The sequence below is a fragment of the Ceratotherium simum genome, chromosome X (assembly GCF_057802395.1).
Source record: "Ceratotherium simum simum isolate JZ-2026a chromosome X, ASM5780239v1, whole genome shotgun sequence".
Taxonomy (NCBI): domain Eukaryota; kingdom Metazoa; phylum Chordata; class Mammalia; order Perissodactyla; family Rhinocerotidae; genus Ceratotherium; species Ceratotherium simum.
Window position 1 is genome coordinate 111,478,554 of NC_141940.1, and position 19,258 is coordinate 111,497,811.

At 42.4% G+C, this 19,258-nt stretch overlaps 1 protein-coding gene across 3 annotated transcripts in view; it reads right to left on the reverse strand.

The window, feature by feature from the left end:
- PHEX (phosphate regulating endopeptidase X-linked) overlaps positions 1 to 19,258 on the reverse strand; it is a 185,864-nt gene that overhangs the window by 86,042 nt on the left and 80,564 nt on the right. For all 3 annotated transcript variants that reach the window (XM_004435197.3, XM_087427444.1, XM_087427445.1), the window contains exon 12: positions 12,878 to 12,979. In XM_004435197.3, the coding sequence (XP_004435254.2) occupies positions 12,878 to 12,979 (102 nt within the window). The remainder of the gene's footprint in view (positions 1 to 12,877; positions 12,980 to 19,258) is intronic.

Below are 19,258 nucleotides of genomic sequence, written 5' to 3' on the forward strand. Positions count from 1 at the left end.
TCTCGGCATTTCCCGATTGCTTTCAAAGTCCTACCACCAACAAATCCCTCAATCCAAAGTAATTCCTAATATACACTTAACAACTAAATACTTTCACAGTACCACATCTAAACTATTACTGCTTGCTGATATTGTCAAAATTCTTAAATATTTACTATTCCAAGTTTCATCTTTTAATATAGTTCCATTGTTCCACATTGTTCAAATTAGTTCTATTCCTCGACACTAGCATTATTTTTTTTTAATGTATGGAATGGCTGTACACCAGTTATACACTTATTTATATTTCTGATGATCAACAACATTGAGAATGCAACACTGCAGAAGTTTTCAAAAACTATAGAGTATATATTACATGTATGTCCACTGACATGAGCTAGTGCCCCTTACAAATGAGAATTCACATCAACCCCTCACCTATATGTCTGCAAATTTGCTTATCACCGAAACTCTGTATTTCAAGTTGGTAAAGAGCCTCTCTCCTTCCCCAAGACAAAAAAAAAAAAATCAAGATATTGCTCGTTGGTGGAAGAACTAACTAAGGCATTGATTTATAAATTGTTCAAAACAGTTTATGATTAAATGGAAGTCAAACATTAAAGAGGATATCTTGTTGTGACAGGAAACAAAGACGTTGTCAAAAACAACTAGAGCCATGTCAAAATTCCCTAAAGGAAGAGCCTCTAGTTGGCCAAAATATGACAATTTGAGCTAAAAAGGAATAATGACTATAATGAATTTAACAAATCAAATACACAAAATTCCCTGAGTTCATCATGATATTTAAAAAAACTGCTTTGGCCACTTTGGAAGTACTAGGGCACCAACTCATTGTGAAAATTAACAAATAAAGAGAAACAAATTTATGCTGCCTTTCAGCAGTTTATATCAGTATAAACTATATGTCAGCATAATCAAGTGGTTGATGAAAGAAAATTATTTTTTATGGAAAAATTCCGGCTAATAAATGCAGAAAGAATGATAGACTTTGAAAATCGCCAGTTGCAACTCCTAATGAATTCATGTATCTATTCAATATTATCAATGACCACAAAAACTATTAAAACAGTGGTTTTTAACTCTGGCTGCACATTTGTATCTCCTGGGGAACTTTAAAATATGCTGATGCCTGGGTACCACCCACCCCTAGAGAGTCTGATGTCATTGGTCTGGGCTGTGGCCTGAGCATTAGGATTTTTTAAGCTCCCCGCGCTATTCGAAGGCACAGTCAAGAAAGAGGACCAGCGCCTGAGACGAAAGGTTGATGGGGAAGTTAAAATGGCAGGATCAGGCCGACAATACCTGAGCCCACCGATGGACCACTTCAGTGCAAGTGGGACAACCTGACATCATGTGCCTCTTGGTGCGCTGCAACAGGAAGCACACAGCACTGCCCATGAAGTCTTCTTGCCAAAAGAAAATTGAACCTGAATCTAATCAAACCTCTAAATTTAACTACCAATTTATAGGAAATGCAAGGAACAGAAGAATATGTTAAAAGACAACAATAGGATATAATCAGCCAAATCAAGATTGTTGAGAATTCTATCAGACAAATGATACAATTTCTAAAACAAATTTCATGGATAAAAGGGGAGAGGAGCTCTTAAAATTTTAAAAGCCTTAAAAGATGGACCTATTAACTGCAATATGTTTGGATACTGATTTGAACGAACCGTTTAAAAAGAAGAAACATTTTTGAGATAATTACAGAAAATTGGTTACTAATTAATGAGGTATCGTTGTTAATATTGTTGGGTATGTTAAGGGTATTTTTAAAAATCCTTATCTGTTGGAGATACATAATGAAATGTTTATAGTAAAATGATGTCTGGAATTAGCTTTAGAATTCTCAAGCATAAAAACAGGTGGGATGGGGACTAGACAAAATCAGAATGTCAAATATTGCTCACTGGTGAAGCAGGGTGATGAGGACCTGGGGGTCTGTTATGTACACTTTTGTTCATGTTTAAGAATTTCCATAATAAAATGTTTAAAAATATTGAACAGAGTCAAAGTTAAGTTAATACAAGTCGATTTTGTACCTCCACCCCCCAAAAAAAAACAATGTAACTGGCATCAACTTTTCTTCCCCAATTTTAGGAGACTGTAATGGAACATTATATTATTTGGTGAGGAAGAAGTAAGAGGAAACTTAGAAAAGAATGAACGTCACCTTACTAATACTGAGCATTTGCTCTTTGCTAGTCACTGTACATATCTTACTTGTTTAATCCTCCCAAATGCTGTGAAAACAGTAGTATATTTCTCATTTCATGGGTGACGGAACTGAGGCTCCCAAAAATGAGCATCTTGCCTACGAGTGTGGTGGAGCTATGACCCTTACTAAGGTCTGCCCAACGGCCAAAGAAGGGAGTGCCAAGCCATGACAGGTTCTGAACATACAAGAATAAACGAGCCAGCCACAATTCTTCCCCTTACTGGGGTCACTTCAATTCAGTGATCTATATTTCGGGGGTAGAGTTTTTTAATTATGAATAAACACTATGATGCTATTTCAAAAGTTATGAGAATACAGGGAAGACCTCACTATCGGAAATGCTACAATGGTTTATTTTGTTATTCTCTTTCCAAGACTATAAATAGGGAAATGGATTAAAAAGGATGAGAGGATAAATGTTACAACATGGATGAACCTAGACAACATTATGCTATGTGAAAGAAGCCAGACACAAAAGGCTACATATTGTAGGATTCCATTTATATGAAATATCCAGAATAGGTGAATTCACAAAAACAAAAAGCAGGTTGGTGGTTGCCTGAGGCTGGTGGAAGGAAAGAATGAGGACTGACTGCTTAATGGGTATGAAGTTTCCTAGGGGTGATGAAAACGTTTTAGAACTAGATAAAGGTAGTGGTTGCACAACACTGTGAATGTACTAAATGCCACTGAATTGTTTACTTTAAAATGGTTAATTTTATGTTACCTGAATTTCACCTGAATAAAAAAATAAGAAATAAAAGGAAAAAAAAAAGAAATAAAAGCTAGAGGAGGAAAGAACTATGAAACAGAAATGGTAAAGATTTGAAAGTTGTTTAGAAAAAAGACTCAACAGGATTTGAGGACTTATGGTTGGCTGGGAGGGAAGATTGAGATTTCTGGTTTGGAAGTCTGAATAGCTGGCTATACCCCAGGCAACCAGGTAACCTGCACTGATGAGAATACAGGGTCTTAGGAAAAATGGGAGCCCAGTGAATGTTGGTTCAGTTTCATCAAGTTTCCACTTTTTTAATAATAAGAACAATAAAACAATAGATAGGTAAATCAAGGAATACTCTAAACACAGTGTAACTGGATTATATCAAAGAATTGCTAAATATCTCATGACCTCCTTGCAGGCAAAATGGAGAAATCAGGTGGCAGTTCCACAGAGTTGTTCCAAGTAGAACAACTGGACTAAAAATCTATTGGTTAGTGAATTGGTTAGCACCTAACACAAGACCTGCCACAGAGAAGGTTCTCCATGCATCTGCTCAATAGATGAATCTGGATGGAGTCTCCAAAGGACAAGCAAATAGGCAGATCCCAGTTCCATTTGGTGAGCATGGTCATTAATAACCCAGAAACACAATCACACCAAAAAGTAGATTTATAAAACTATGAATGATATAGAGGTGGAGACAGCTGATACACTGCATGACAAAGGAGATTTTTAAAGGTCTTTTGGGATGCTATTCTACAGAATTAGTCCTAAATTCGGGGGGAAAGCATTATGCACAAGGTGTTTATCATAGTAATATCAACAACAGCACAACCTAAATACCCAACCATGGAGAAATGTTTACATAATCTCCTGTACAACCATTGGAACAACCATGCATTAACAGTGAAAATTCTTTTATAAAGACTATGTAGTAATAGGAGAAATGTTTATAATATAAATGTTTAGAGAAAAAAGAAGGGGGGCCCGCCTGGTGGTGCAAGCGGTTAAGTGCACGCACTCCGCTGCGGCGTCCCAGGGTTCGCCGGTTCGGATCCCGGGCGCACACCGACGCACTGCTTGTCAAGCCATGCTGTGGCGGCGTCCCATATAAAGTAGAGGAAGATAGGCATGGATGTTAGCTCAGGGCCGATTTTCCTCACAAAAAAAAAAAGAAGGAATCAAATTTATATCCACAGTATTATTCAAGCCTATGTGTAGGGAAAAAACTCAAGTAATACATCAAAATGTTAGCAATGGTTATGTTTGGGTGATGGGACTAGCGATGACTTTTTTCTTTCTACTTTTATACTTTACCTTCCAGATATTCTTCAATGAGCATAGATTTTTATAACAAAAATAATAAACATACAGAAGATCCAGTAATATATATCTTTTAAAGGTCAGAGCCATGAACCAAAGCTAAATGGATTCGATAAGAATAAATGTAAAGTTCTGCAATGAGGGTTTAAAAAAAAAAAAAAAGAAGCCAAGTTTAGGACTGGAGCAACAGGGCTTAACAACAGTCCCTGTGGAATTAAAAAAAAAAGACCTAGAAATTAACTGACTGTAAATTCATTATGAGCCAACAGTGACATGGCTGAGGGGAAAAGATAGCCATAATCTAAACCTCGGATTTCTTAATATAATTTGTATGCAAAACAAAGGCAGTAATGATACTCCCATTGTGCTGTGTGAGTTGGACTATATCTAGAATATTGTGTTCAGCTTTGCACTTGAGCTTTAAAAAAAGATGTTGAAACCTGGAGAGCAGTCAGCAGGATGAGGCATCAGAACCGCAGCAGAGAGCAGTGATTCCCACACTTTGGCTGCATCAGAATCACCCGGAGGGCTTATTAAAATGCAGATTCCTGGGTCCCCTGCCAAAGTTTCTGATTGTATAGATCTGGGGGCGGGAGCAGGAATCTGCATTTGTAGCTAGTTTTAGGTGATGTTGATGCTGCTAGTCTGAGGACCACACTTAGAGACCCACTGGCATTGAGGATAAAAGCAGACTTTGAAACCAGACTGCCAGGCATGGAGTGCCAACTCTTCCACCTACTGGCTGTGTGACCTTGGGCAAGCTTGCTTGCCCTCTCTGTGCTTCAGTTTCCTCATTTGTAAAATGGATTAATTTGACCTACCTCACATAGATATCATGACATTGAGGTAGTTAATATTTGCAAAGCATTTAGAACATCTAGCCCAGCATATAACGTTTAATTTAATGAGGAACACTAGATATGTTTCATCTGAAATAGAAAAATATTTAAACATCTTCAAATCCTGGAAGGGCTTTTATGTGAAAGACATATTCTGCATAGTTCCTAGGAAGAGATGTAGAGTCAGTGGGTGGAAGTGAGCAAGAAGGAGCCTTTGGAACTACATCAAGAAGGGCTTTTCAGCAGCTGGAGCGACAATGGAGTAAGTGGCTGGTTGGGCTCTGAGTGTCCCAATACTTACTCAGAGCACCCCCTTGTAAGAGATGGTGAAAAGGGATTCCTATAAGGGGTAAGACAAAGTAGTCACTTAATAAACATTAGCTAGTTCTAGTAACACAGCCTTGTTGTGTAAGGGGATATTCACATGTAATTACCTAGAGTTCTCAAAGTGTTGGCCTCAGACCAACAGCATCACCAAAAACTTGTCAGAAATGCAAATTCCTGGGCCCCACCTCAGAGCTACTGACTCAGAAAGTCTGGGGGTGGGGCCTAGAAATCTGTGTTTTAACAAGCCCTCCAGATGCTGATGCACCTCAAGTGTGAGAACCAGTGACCTATAGCATCACCCAAAACAGTATTTCCATGAGGCTCTAGAACACCAAAACTTGATTAAAGTAAGCTCACTCCAATAAGGTATCAGGTATAATATGCCATTGATAAGTATATGCACCAAACTCCTACTTACACCAAATATTTGCCTTTGTGTTTAAAGTATATTTGTTGTTGGTGCCATCGAGATGACTCTGACTCCTAGTCACCCTGTGTACAGCAGAGTAGAACCCTGCCCAGTCTTTTTGCGCCATCCTCTCACCTTCCAGCGCTATATCAGACAATGCTCCGCTGCTATTCACAGGGTTTTCACAGCCAATTTTTTTGGAGGTGGGTGGCCAGGTCCTTCTTCCTAGTCTGTCTTAGTCTGGAAGCTCGGCTGAAACCTGTCCACCATGGGTGACCCTGCTGGTGTTTGAAATACCAGTGGCATAGCTTTCAGCATCACAGCAACACGCAGCCACCACAGTATGACAACCGACAGACGGGTGGTGTGGTTTCCTGACCAGGAAATGAACCCCGGCCACGGCAGTGAAAGCGCCGAATCTTCACCACTAGACCACCAGGGCTGGCTTTAAAATGTGTATCACAAAGATAATGCTGAGTTTGTTCAAAACCAGAAAACTCAAAATCTACAGAGGAAAGCAATGTACCCCCTGCGTCGCCCTCTCAGCAGGGGCTGCTATTAACTGCCCTGCAGGGGTTGCGGGGGATGCGGTGAAGAGAAGCACAGTGTCTGACATGGAGCATCAGAGCACCCAAGGGGTGAGAGGGACCTCAAAGACCATGGTCTTATGTCACCCACCTTCCTAACCCAGAGGAAAACACAACGCCCTGGATACACACACGGAACCTCACTTCCCATCTCCCTCCTCTCCCCAGCCAGTGAGGCCGAAGTTTCCCCTCTCCCACAGGACAGCAGTTTGGAAGAAAACAGCTGAACACACTTAGTGAGCCTGTCTCATGCTCCAGGTGCTCTTCTAAGTACTTTAGTTATATTAACTCCTCACAACAAATCTCTGAGGTAGGTACTAATCTCCCCATTTTACAGAGATGAAAACTGAGGGTCAGAGAGGTTAAGTCATTTCCAAAGACTCATACAGCTAATAACGGGTAGACATTGGCTCTGACCCTAGGCAGTCTTTCTCCAGAGTCTTAACCTCTATACTGTACTTCCATTGAGGCCAGTGAGGGAGAGGAAATACAAGTATGAAGGCCACTACCTCAGCCTGTATGCGCTAGTGAGAGAGATGGAGAGACATGGAGCCAGAGAGTGCCAGCCAGCTCAAGATGGCAGCATGTGTGAGGCAGGGATCTGGGGGGGGGGCAAGGATCCCACAAGATGGTTTGCATGCTGTTTTGTCAGTTCCTGTGTGTCCCTGGGTGAGCACTGGAGGGGATGCAGGAACCGGGGTGACTGCATTCTTGAGAAGTTATGCAGACAGACTTGAATCTGTAACAGGGAAAGGCAGGAGACAGTTTAACAAAAGCCCTTCCCTTTCTTGTCTTCTACAAAACAATTTAAAGGGAATACGTGAGGTGAAGCAAGAGCAAAGATACCAAGGGAAAGTGACAGCTGGATGCAGACTTGCTGGGATTAGTAAGTAAGGAAGAGCCAGAGGAAGCCTTGCCCACAGGCTGTGAGGACACAGGCAGTGACAAGGAAGAGAGAGGGGGCACAGTGGGCACTCCCCAAGTCAGGCGCCCCCACACAGTATGTCTGGGCTCCTTAGAGGCTTCCCCCACTGGACTCCCAGGACCACTTTGTGTCTTCATTACATTAACTTCTCCCCATCTGCCCGGCATCCATGTCATTGTTGTGCTCTCCTAAGAGCATGAAAGCCCCTGCAGAAAAGGGACTGCAGCTGATCATCTCCGAATGTGCAGCTCCTGGTCCAGCACCTGGCACGTTATCAGTTCTGGAAACGTTTGTGGAATTGAATTTGCTGAAGTGGTGCTGGCATCCAGATGCAGTGAAATGTGTTGTCACCTTAAGGCGAGGAAGGATGGGAAGAATGCATACCTCAGGGGCTGTGTCCTAGTTAGGGAGCCCCCAGGAGCAGACCCCGAGACAAGGATTCAAGTGCAAGCAGTTCATTTGGGAGGTGAAAGAAACACCAACACAGGTAGGGGACTGGGGACGTGAGCAGAGAAAGACAGGCAGTCAACAAAGTGGATCTTATTGAGCCAGCTGTCGGTGTGAGCAACTGGAGCTTACCCCACTGGGGAAACTTCAGGAGCCTGTGTAGAACACTCACCCAAGGGAGGAGGGGGCTGGGGCACATACATGGCAACTCTCATCAGTCATTGGGTGTGCTCATTCCCCAGACCTTTGGGCCCTCTGTGTGAGTGGCACAGTGGGCTCCGGTGGGAAGAGAAAGCTCTTGGACAAAATGCAGGTGCTGGCAGCTGGAAGTCAGACAGGTGTGCAGTGAAATGGTAACTGCAAGGGCAGCGGGCCCCTCCCTCAGCTCGGCAGCTCTGGGGTGGTCCCGAGAATTTTCATCTCTAACAGTCCCCAGGAGGGGCTGCTGCTGCTGGTCTGGAAGCACAACTTGGGAACCACTGGGCTCAGGATGTGGGCAGGGCACCAACACGGTACAGACTGGATACCTGGGGAAAATCCAATACTTAGGGTTGGGCAGAGGTGGAAGATAAAGGAAACCTAAAATATGCTGCTTTGACATGAAAATTATTTTGAGCTGAAGGCAATTGAGAACCAGCAGATACAAGAAAAGTTCCTGCCCTCCCCTGATTTGCCTAAAAGCAGGCCATAAATTTTTAAAGTTATCCTTCCTCCCCTCTCTATCTGGAAGTACAAAAGTGAATCACTGGAGACAACTTTAGACCCTATCAGCCTGGAGACAGCGCCAGAGGAATCCATATCCAAACGCAACTAACTAGCCTGTATCTACCGTTAGTTTCCCATATATTTACCTTCCCACAATCTGCCACCCTTAGAAATCTAAACCTGCTTTCCTTTGTCTTGTCATTTCTCTACAAATTTATTGTTCTTGGTTAAAGATGCCATATAAGCTGGAGTTCTAAGCCACCTCTTTGAGTTACTCATTTCTCTGAATTTCTCTCATGTATGTATGGGATATACGTGTTAATGAACTTCTGTTTTCTCTTGTTAATCTCTTGTTTTCTCTTTTGTTACACAAGCCCCAGTCAAGAACCTAGAAGGGTAGAAAAGATTATTTTTCCTCCTCAACAGAAACAAAGCCAAAGAGGTGAGCTACACTTTTATTTGGCCTTCTGCAGGAAAACTCTTCCCACCTTGCCCAGAGCCTGTGCCTGGGAGTCACGTGCCTGTGGAGATGGGGACCATGCAGCAGACTTCCTGGGAACCCTCTGTACCTGCTGTGGCCAAGGTTAAGGCCACTCAAAGCATTGCATCCTTAGAATGCTGCCTCCCTAGAAGTTCACCGGGGTCTTTTTCTCTGAGGGTGGCCTGGCAAGCATAGGTCCCAGGGGCAAAGAGCACAAACAAACAAACATTTCAGAAGGAATCCAGCTTTTGGCTACAGAGTCAAATCGAGCTGAGGAAGCCGCTCCTCCTAATCAGACACAGAGCTCACCAGCACGAGCCCTGCTCCTACCACCAGGGCAGCCGAAAGCAGCACTGCGTCCCTTCCTGCTGGGCCTCAGAATCATTACATAGTGACCTTGAGATCCTCCCACTTTGTTCTGGAAAAAGCAAATCTTCCAGAAGACACCCCCCAAAATAACTGGTATAGCCTTACACTCATTTAACAGCTATGATAACCAGAAAAATAACAGGCCTCCTATTCTTTGCTGCTTGTTTACAATAAAAGCATATGCTTGCAGGAACATAGAATCCTAAACAAAAATTGGTGCTTATTTCACCATACTAATTTTCCAGTTGAAACCGACACTGTTGGTTTCACAACACAAAAACACTCAGGACGTCTTAAGAGATGAGAGGGGAAAGGCAGAGAGACAGAGATAACAAATTTACCCTTCACGGGAGCAGGGGCATCCTCGTTTATCTTTTACAGTGATCACCCCTAGTGAAGAGTATGACAAAGCCACATCCCCACGCTTCCATTTTGAGACTGAGGTCACCGTCACAAAAGCCAAGGTGTTAGGCCTCAGCCCACCGCAGGTATCCAGACCCTCCCCATTCAGGAGGCAGGTCACTACGGATTGCTGAGGTCAACACCCCTTAGGAGGCGCTGTAATTAGCTGCAGTCCAGAGCTTCACGGTGAGGGAAAGAAAAGCTTCTCCCCCTCGCAAATCGGAACATTTTTCCAGCTTTCCCAATGGGTTGCCAAGTGACTCAGCATTGGCCCAGTGTGGGCACTATTATTGATGAGAAATCTTCCGCCTGGGTGATATACTGCATACAACACATGCCCAAAGAACAGTGCCAAGTCATACCAGGAAGAGCAGGCGAATTATTCACCTCCACTTCTAATGCAGGCAAATCTTGTCTTAATGCAGGGGCTCCTCAGTATCAGAAAGACAAAGCCCTAAGATTGTCAGAGATTTCCATCTAAGATTCAAGGAATTATTAGGCAGAGCCTCTACTTTCTTGTTGACTATTAAAAGGCAATCAAATTGAGGACAGCAGAGAAAAAGGGCAAGAAAAAAATAATTTTTCAAAAACAACCCCAGAGCAGAAAGCTGCATAAAAGCCTTCAGTATGCTAAATGTTGTCTTTGTGAGTACTACGAGCTCCACCCAGAGGTCATTTCCAGAACTGCACGTTCATTTAATTTGGAAAAAGAAAAGCTGCATCTTCCGGGGTCCAAGGCCTTGGAGAACTGCTGGAAATTCTTGGACAACATTCCTTCTTTCTTGCCTTTTATTAAAGGAACTTCTCTGAACTCTGAAATACAGGATATACTCAGGGAACCTGATGAGATCCAGGAGGACAATTGCCTTTGATATTTGCACCTGTCAAGGAACTAGTTGAGTTCCTTGCAAGTCGAACTCAGCTCAAAGAAAGCAGTGTTCAAAGAGTACTTTTAGAAGAAAAAGTGACTGCTCTCATTCAAATAAAATATGACTGGAGAGCAACCCAGGGGGCAAACAGGAACGTGCCTAATATTAGAAAGACTAAGAATAATCCTCCTTCAAGAAGGACCCATGGGCCACTTGCCTAGAAGGCCCAACTGTAAGGCACCCACTCTCATATGCAACTCAGAAGATCTCCCTGAGGCAATCACCAGCCATACTTCCAAAAGAACTGGCTGCAGTCTCCAGAACATTGCCCTGGCATCCGTTCATTCATAACACGCACATACCCCTTACCACTCCACTCCACCCTCCACACCGTGGCCCTCAGTCCACAGGAGGTCAGACTAGGATCAAGAGCCCCCAATGCACTGAGGTCTCAACTGCCTAGCGCAAGACACATTCTGTTCCAGATCTCACAAGCTAGCTCAGCAAATAAGTGAAGCCTTCAAAAAACAACAGTGTGTTGGTTCCGAAAGTTTCATCTACCATCTGGAGAGCTTCTCCTCACAGCCAGTGTGCTCCTGCTTTCCTCAGCTTGCGCCTTACATGGCTTAAGACATTCTTGAAGGGAAAAAAAATCGAACTTAGCCTTTGTCTTCCTCCAACACCCTCCACCCTCTGGCCACCCAAGTTCTTTTTTCACTATATACAATGAACAGCCTTTTCATGTCTATTGACAAAAATATCTATGGCAATGTTTATCCATTTCAGGAGTATTAAAGCTCTAGAAAATATTCATGCTAAACCTCTGTACATACTCATTTCAACAAGGCTAAGCATTCCCCAAATGTTGCCCTCTTTTTTTTTAATAGACTTTATTATTTAAAGCAGTTTTAGGTTCACAGCAAAACTCAGCAGAAAGAACAGAGAGTTCCCATATGCCCCTTGCCCCCACACATGCACAGCCTCCCCCATTATCAACATCCCCCACCAGAGTGGGACATTTGCTACAACTAGTGAACCTACACTGGCACATCATAGTCACCCAGAGTCGATAGTTTACATTAGGGTTGACTCTTGGTGCTGTACATTCCATGGGTTTGGACAAATGTATAATGACATGTATCTACCATTATAGTATCATAGAGAGTAGTTTCACTGCCCTGAAAATCCTCTCTCTCTTTGTTTCTTGACCATAAGACAAAAATATTTCTGCTCAGCATGACTCAGTATGACTCAAAGCAGTGTTCCTGGGGCCTGCCTGGCAATAAGAATCACCAGGGAGACTGGTTAAATTCACAGATGTTCAGACTGCACCCTCAATCCACAAAATCGGAATTTGTTAGGGCGGGGTCCAGAAAGCTAGAGAGCGTCCAGGCACCCCAGGTGATTGCTATCATCAGGAAAGTTGCAAAAATACCTCTCTAAAGACGAAATGCTCCTGATTTCAGAGTCTCCCAGCTGCCGAGAAGCATCCGTCAAGAATGTAGCTTGTGTTCCCTACTCACTTGAGCTCCACCTCCATCAGAATACCTAGAAATCAAGATGGGTCCCACTCTTTATTTTCCAACAGCATGGCTGCTAATACTTCTTTCACTTATTCCCTTATCTTGTCACATAATGCCGGAAAATTTTACAAGGCCTAGCAAGTGTCCACTTCTATTAGGAAATATCTTTGTATTCCTACACAATGGTTTACCACAGGTCTGCAGTTTGTAAGCAGGCTATTTGGATCATTTGTGCAAAATGATGGGTTGGGAAGTAGATCTGCTTGGTTACAGGAAAAGAATTGTCCGAGGACATTTGCACATATCGTGCATGGAGCAGAAGGACACACAGCCAATATGGGTTCTTCTTCTTTGCACCTTGAGGGCTCTTCTGCCAGCTGCTCCCCATAGCTCCCCACTGCTCTGCATTCTGCCATAGCCAATGATAGTTGATGGCAAAATTCGCTGGGCAGCAAGCCATGTGGCTCTTACAGACGGCAATTAGGAGAGAAGGAAAGGCTGAATTACAAGGTGTTTGAAAATGAAGTTCGAAAAAGAAAAAGTCAGATGTTATTTTCTCTTACCTCCTGGTGATGAAATCTATGTATTCATTCCTAAACAGACACCTGACTCCAGGGTCATTCAGAGTCAACAGCTCAGTCAATATAAAAATCAACTACACAGTCAATGTTGAGCATGAAAATCTGTTAAACCACAAGTCGTATTTTTTTCATCAAAAGGAATCCTTACCTTTTCTTTGGCTTTCATTTTTGTTCCTGCATCCATCCACTCATTTTCTTTCTCCAGCATGTCAATAAAGGCCCAACGAACACCCTCAATCAATTCCTCCATCTACAAGGAAATACCCCAAGAGGCAGGTCAAAACCAAGGAGCTTCAGACAAGGTTTTCTGGGCCATAAGAAACAGTTCATTGCTAAACATGATGAGAAAGAGGTTCCTTTCAGCTTCACTCCATGCTCTGGAAACATTTCTTTGCCCAGGAAAATGCCTTTTTCCCATACCATTAGAAGATAACTAACCATTTCTTTCCATGAGAACAATTTGATGGCCCAGTTATCAAAGGATTATATGGGGAAAGGAATTCGCCGTAGGTTATGACTAACCAATAACTTGCATGTAGTTACTGAATTAGCCCATCCCTATCAAGGTAGCAACTAATTTCAATAATTTAATAAGGGTTTGAGAGAGACAAGCAAAGGCGTGGGCTGTGTATTTCAGTCAGGTATTGCAGAATAAAGTGAGTGAACAGTTGAAAGAGATACTGTGAACAGAGAAACAGGCAGAGAGAGCCAGCACCCCAAAGAACATTACCCCAACATAAATCAGACTATGTCAGGACTCAAGTCCTTCCCAAATTTAGTGCCAGTGGTTAAACCAAATGCTTGCTGTTCTCTATCATCTTCCTGCTCTCCTCTCCACTCACTCAGAGCTCAGAAAAGTCTTATGTTATTTCAAATCTAAAATGGTAGGTCTAAAGGGGGCTGCTACAGAAAGGCTGTCTTCTGAAAGACCTATTCCAACGTGTTTCAACAGTGAGACCACACCCACATTGATGGTGTGTTTGCCCTGGCTTTTCTTCCAGTGTTTGTGGTCAGCAGAGAGGACTGGGGGAAGAGAGATGCTGACACAATTTCAGAAGCCCACATAGAGCAGTCTGGGGAGGGCCTGCCTGTTTATGGGTGCAAACCCCTTGAAATTCCATCCTCCTGCAGAGATGTTTCCATTTTCCTAATGGGACACTCAAGAAAGAATAAATACTAGCTTTGGCACCAGAATTAAAGTTTTCATTTGAGATTATGGGGTTGTAATTCCATTTTTAGCACTAATTCTACAAAGAAAGAAGTTTAGATGTTTCCTTGGTTCTATAATGAATTGTCGGCATGAAGCTCAAAATAATTTTTTTCTGTTTAATAAGTTTTCAGCTATGTTTTCAGTTCAATAACAGTTGCAAGGGAACCAGAGCTGTAAATCAGTGGGCTGGGTTCCATCGTATGTAAATAAGAACAAACAGCAGATTTGGGGGGGTGGACTTTACAGCTATTTCTTCCCAACTTAGCAAAAACATTAAAAGAAAAGAACTCTCAATTTGGGATCGGGGCATGATAAAAAACATGAAATGACAGAAGAGCAAAGTTCATTCAAAATCATTAAGTCAGTGGTTCTCAACCTTGTCTGCACGTTGGGAATCTTTGGGGGAAGCTTTAAAGAATCCTAAGGCCTGAGCATCAGAATGCTGATGTCATTGTTCCAGGGTGCAGCCTGGGCATTGGGAGTTTTAAAAGCCCCCCAGGTGATTCTAATGTGCAGCCAGGGTAGAGACCCACTGGTCTAGGGGAAGCTACTTATTTTACAGATAAGGAAATTAAGAGTCAAGCGAGTCCATGATCTGTTCCAGCTCTCACAGCTAGGAAGGGTCAGAGCCGGGACCTGACCACAGAGCTAAATGACAGTCATGAGCTCAGAACTTCTAGGAGCAACAGAGGTGTCCCTCATAAATCAGAGGAAAGTGCCAGGAAAGTAGAATGGAGCCAACAGAGAGATGCAGAAGTGGCCATTTCAAATAGAAAACCCACACAAGGAGGGTGTTGAAATGACAAGGAAATCTCCAGGAACTAGACCTTTAGCCTGTGCAGTCACCAGTACCCCTAAGTCTTTACGATCTCATCACGCAGCAACACACATCAACCAACTCATCACCTTCATATAAAAAGAGAAATAAGGGGCCAGCCTAGTTCTTAAGTTCAGTACGCTCCACTTCAGTGGGCCGGGTTCGGTTCCTGGGTGCAGACCTACTCACCGGCAGCCATGCTGTGACAGTGACCCACATACAAAATAGGATGAAGACTGGCACAGATGTTAGCTCAGGGCAAATCTTCCTCAGCCAAAAAAAGAGAGACAGAGAGAGAAATAATATCTTCCAAAATGAAGGAGGGGCAATAGGGATGGAAAGAAGTGGGTGGATTGATTTGCGAGAGATTCAGTGACAAAATCAATGGAACCAGGTGATTAATTTTATGTGGGGAGGGGAGGAAAGGGCAGGGAGAGTCAGATTAATTCCAAGGCTTTAGGCGCAGGCAACTAGGTGGATGCTGCCACCATTTTCTAAGACTCTGACTGTTGGAAGAGAAAAAGGGCTTGAGATAGAGGCCAGATCTCAGTGGGAAGTGGAGACAGCAAGTCTGGACAACCCAGGCAAGGAGTTTGTCTAAGAAAGAGAGAAAAGAAGTATAGGGTACAAGTGGATGTAGGGGTCAGAGGATTTGGAGTTTGGGATGTATGCATTTGCTTGTTGCTTCTGGTATTGCTGCTGTGGTGGTGGTGGTTGACTATGTGAGAGATTCAACTGTGTTTAAATATCAATGGAAACTCATCAATAAGGAAACAAACAACCTGATTAAAAAATGGCCCAAAGGGGGCCAGCCCCATGGCATAGTGGTTAAGTGCGTGCGCTCCCCTGCTGGTGGCCCGGGTTTGGATCCCGGGTGCGCACTGACGCACCACTTGTCAGGCAATGCTGTGGTGGCATCCCACGTAAAGTGGAGGAAGATAGGCATGGATGTTAGCTCAAGGCCAGTCTTCCTCAGCGAAAAAAAAAAAGAGGATTGGCATGGATGTTAGCTCAGGGCTGATCTTCCTCACAAAAAAAAAAAAAATTGGGGCCAAAGACTTGAACAGACATCTCACCAAAGAAGATATACAGATGGCAAGTAAATATATGATAAGATGCTTCACATCATTTGTCATCAAGGAAATGCAAACTAAAACAACTAGATACCACTATATACCTATTAAAATGGCCAAAATCCACAACACTGACAACATCAAGTGCTGACAAGGATGTGGAACAACAGGAATTCTCATTCATTGCTGGTGGGAATGCAAAATGGTACAGCCATTTTGGAAGACAGTAGCAGTTTTTTACAAAACTAAACATACTCTTACCATACGATCCAGCAATCAAGCTCCTTAGTATTTACCCAAAAGAGTTGGAAACTTATATCCACACAAAAATCTGCACATGGATGTTTATAGCAACTTTATTCATAATTGCCAAATCTTGGAAGCATCCAAGATGTCCCTCAGTAGGTGACTGGATAAACAAACTGTGGTACATCCAGACAATGGAATATTATTCAGTGCTAAAACAAAATAAGCTATAAAAGCCATGAGAAGACATGGAGGAACCTTAAGTGCACATGCAGGGGAGGAAGACAATTCCTCTACCCTTCTAGGTTCTTCTGACTGGTCCAAGAATTAAATTGACATGAGAAAGAATAACATGAGAAAATCAAACAACGTTTAATAACATGTATATATGGGAGAGACCCAGGAAAACTGAGCAACTCGCCCGAATGGCCAAAGCTGCCGCCTTAAATATCATCTTCAGCTAAAGACAAAGGAGGATGTTGGGAGTAGTAATTTGGGACTTCAAAGGAGAGGAAGGCAATTTACATGGAGATAGAAATGCAAATGTTTGTTAAACAAGTGTTTGCTGGGCCAACCCAAGAGACACATTTTACATTACACTACAGGTATCTTATGGTATTAGCTCCTTCCTGGAATGGGCCTTCTATCTTAAATTCTTTTAGACAGTTAGGGGGAAGGTCAACGTTTCTTTCAGAGTCTTTTGTGCTTAAAACTAATCATGGCAAAGAGACACACTGTGGGGTAGCCAATTATGATCTCCCACACATATTACTAAGTGAAAGAAACCAATCTGAAAAGGCTACATACTGTATGATTATATAGCTACAACTATATAACATTCTGGAAAAGGCAAAACTATAGAGACAATAAAAAGATCAGTGGTTGCCCGAGTTGGGGGCAGGGAGAGATAAATAGGCAGAGCACAGAGGACTTTTAGGGCAGTGAAAATATGCTGTATGATATTATAAGGATGGATATATGTCATTATACTTTTGTCCAAACCCATAGAATGTACACCACCAAGAGTGAACCCTAAGGTAAACTATGTACTTTGGGTGATTACAATGTGTCAATATAGGTTCATCTTTAGGGAAAAAAAAAAAGTATAATTCTGGTGAGTGATGTTAATGGGGGAGACCATGTATGTGTGAGGGCAGGGGTTTATAAGAAATCTCTGTACCTTCCTCTCAATTTAGTTGTTGAAGGGGAGTATAACAAGCCACCCCAAAATATGCCTCTTCGGCATAAGGATTACCTTAAGCTGATTATTTTTAAGAAAAAGCCGAGAGGAAAAGCTCTGAAAATCAATGTTACCCTCTTGTAAGAGACTTTTATATTTATAAGGGAACTCTCCATTTCTAAGGGTACCACTCTCTGTACCAGGAAGAGGAGGAGGGCTAAATCTTAAGAAACTCATCAATGGAGAAGGCAAGGACTTAAATCTGCACAAGAACCCTACCTTTGTTTACTGTGCTTTTCCTGAAGACCTCCCACAACTGGCTCCCCCCACCACCCAACATCTCCTTTTGTCTTTAGCTGGAGATGGTATTTAAGGTGGTGGCTTGGGCCATTTCAGAGAGTTACTCAGTTTTCTGGATATCTCCCATGTATACAGGAGGTACACATGTTATTAAACTTCTGTTTTTCTCCTATTAATCTGTTGTTTATTACAGAGAGGACTCAGCCAAGAACCTAGAAGTGTGGGGAAATTATGTTTCTTCCCCTACATTATAAATCTAAAACAGCTCTAAAAAAATTAAATCTTTTTAAAAAAGGCAAAAAAAAAAAAAAACAATGGAAAGGATCCAGTGAAGAGGAAGAGGTTGAAAATACAGGAGAGAAAAAAGACAAGAATGGTTCCTGAGAGAGCAAAGGGGGACAGGATCCAGAGAATATATGAAAGGATTCACCTTAGACATGAGACAGGATTATGAGAGGAGAGAAGGATAAAGTGATGGACAAGACTGCAGAAGAATCTATAGATTAGATGGTGCAAGGTTGAGAGACCTACCACAATGATGTGTCTTTTCTCCGTTGAAATAGGAGCAAGATCTGCTAAAAGGGAGATTTCTCTAAAAAATTCAATTTCTTCACACACAGCTATATGCCTCCTGGTAACATGAACATATTGGTAGGAAAAGGGGTACTTACATGTGAGGGCAAAGAGAGCAATGAAAGGCTTCCTCTCAATACCCTAGCCAACATGCAGCGATAATAGAAAGCACCTAAAGAACATGGAAAAAGCTGAATATATCCAAGGAAAATATTTATTTGCAGTAAAGAATATGAAAACGAATCTGCTTTCATTATGGTTTAAAAGAAATTAATCAAGTAAAACAAACATAAGCACTCTCCAAGCCAAAGAGATCTTGGCAAATAGGTACTTTGGAATTTTTAGACTTCCATGGTGAATCTTAAGGTCATTTCGTCCCTGTGCTCTTTGGGGCATTTTTATGAAGTATGTACTTATTATTAAAATGGGTCTGAGTGCTTCCAGATACTTCTCTCTAAGCAGCGTGGTTTCGTAGGACCCTCCCTGGCCATTAAAATGGCTATCGAATTCATTAAAGTTTTAAGCATTTCGCAAAGATTTTCAAAGCTCTCTGTCTGTAACCTGCTGATTGGCATTCCAAATGAAAATAAAAAGGGCAAAAAGACTTCAGCCCTTGGCGGGGATGAAGAATGACAAATAGCTGACTCAGGTGCAGCTTCCTTCCTCCTCTTCCTTTCTTTCTCTCCCCCTCCCCTGCCCCCACCACCTCTGTCTGCCCTCAATTCATGCTTTGATAACTCAGTCTCTTTGTGGCCCTCTCACAGCTGTCAAAACCCAAGTAATCACTCCTCTCTTTGTTTTCCCATTAGCCTCAGCTGGTCTTCGCCCTGGTCCTCTCAGGCACCACCACTCGCCACCCCAGGCCCCATCTCTGGTTCTCAATTTTTTCTTTTATACAGACTTTACAGATTTATTGTACAACATTTTCTGTGAAATGGTGTTGAACTACCCCAGTCTACCTCAAGAACAAGGGAAATCTTTGAAGGTGGTTAATGTCATTGGTTGGCAAGTCAATGCAAATAAGAGAAATAATGATTTTAGCATGCTGGAACTAGGAAGATAAATCACTGAACACTTCTGATTTTTATCTTTAGACTACTCTACAGCATCACTTAATAACATCACCTTCA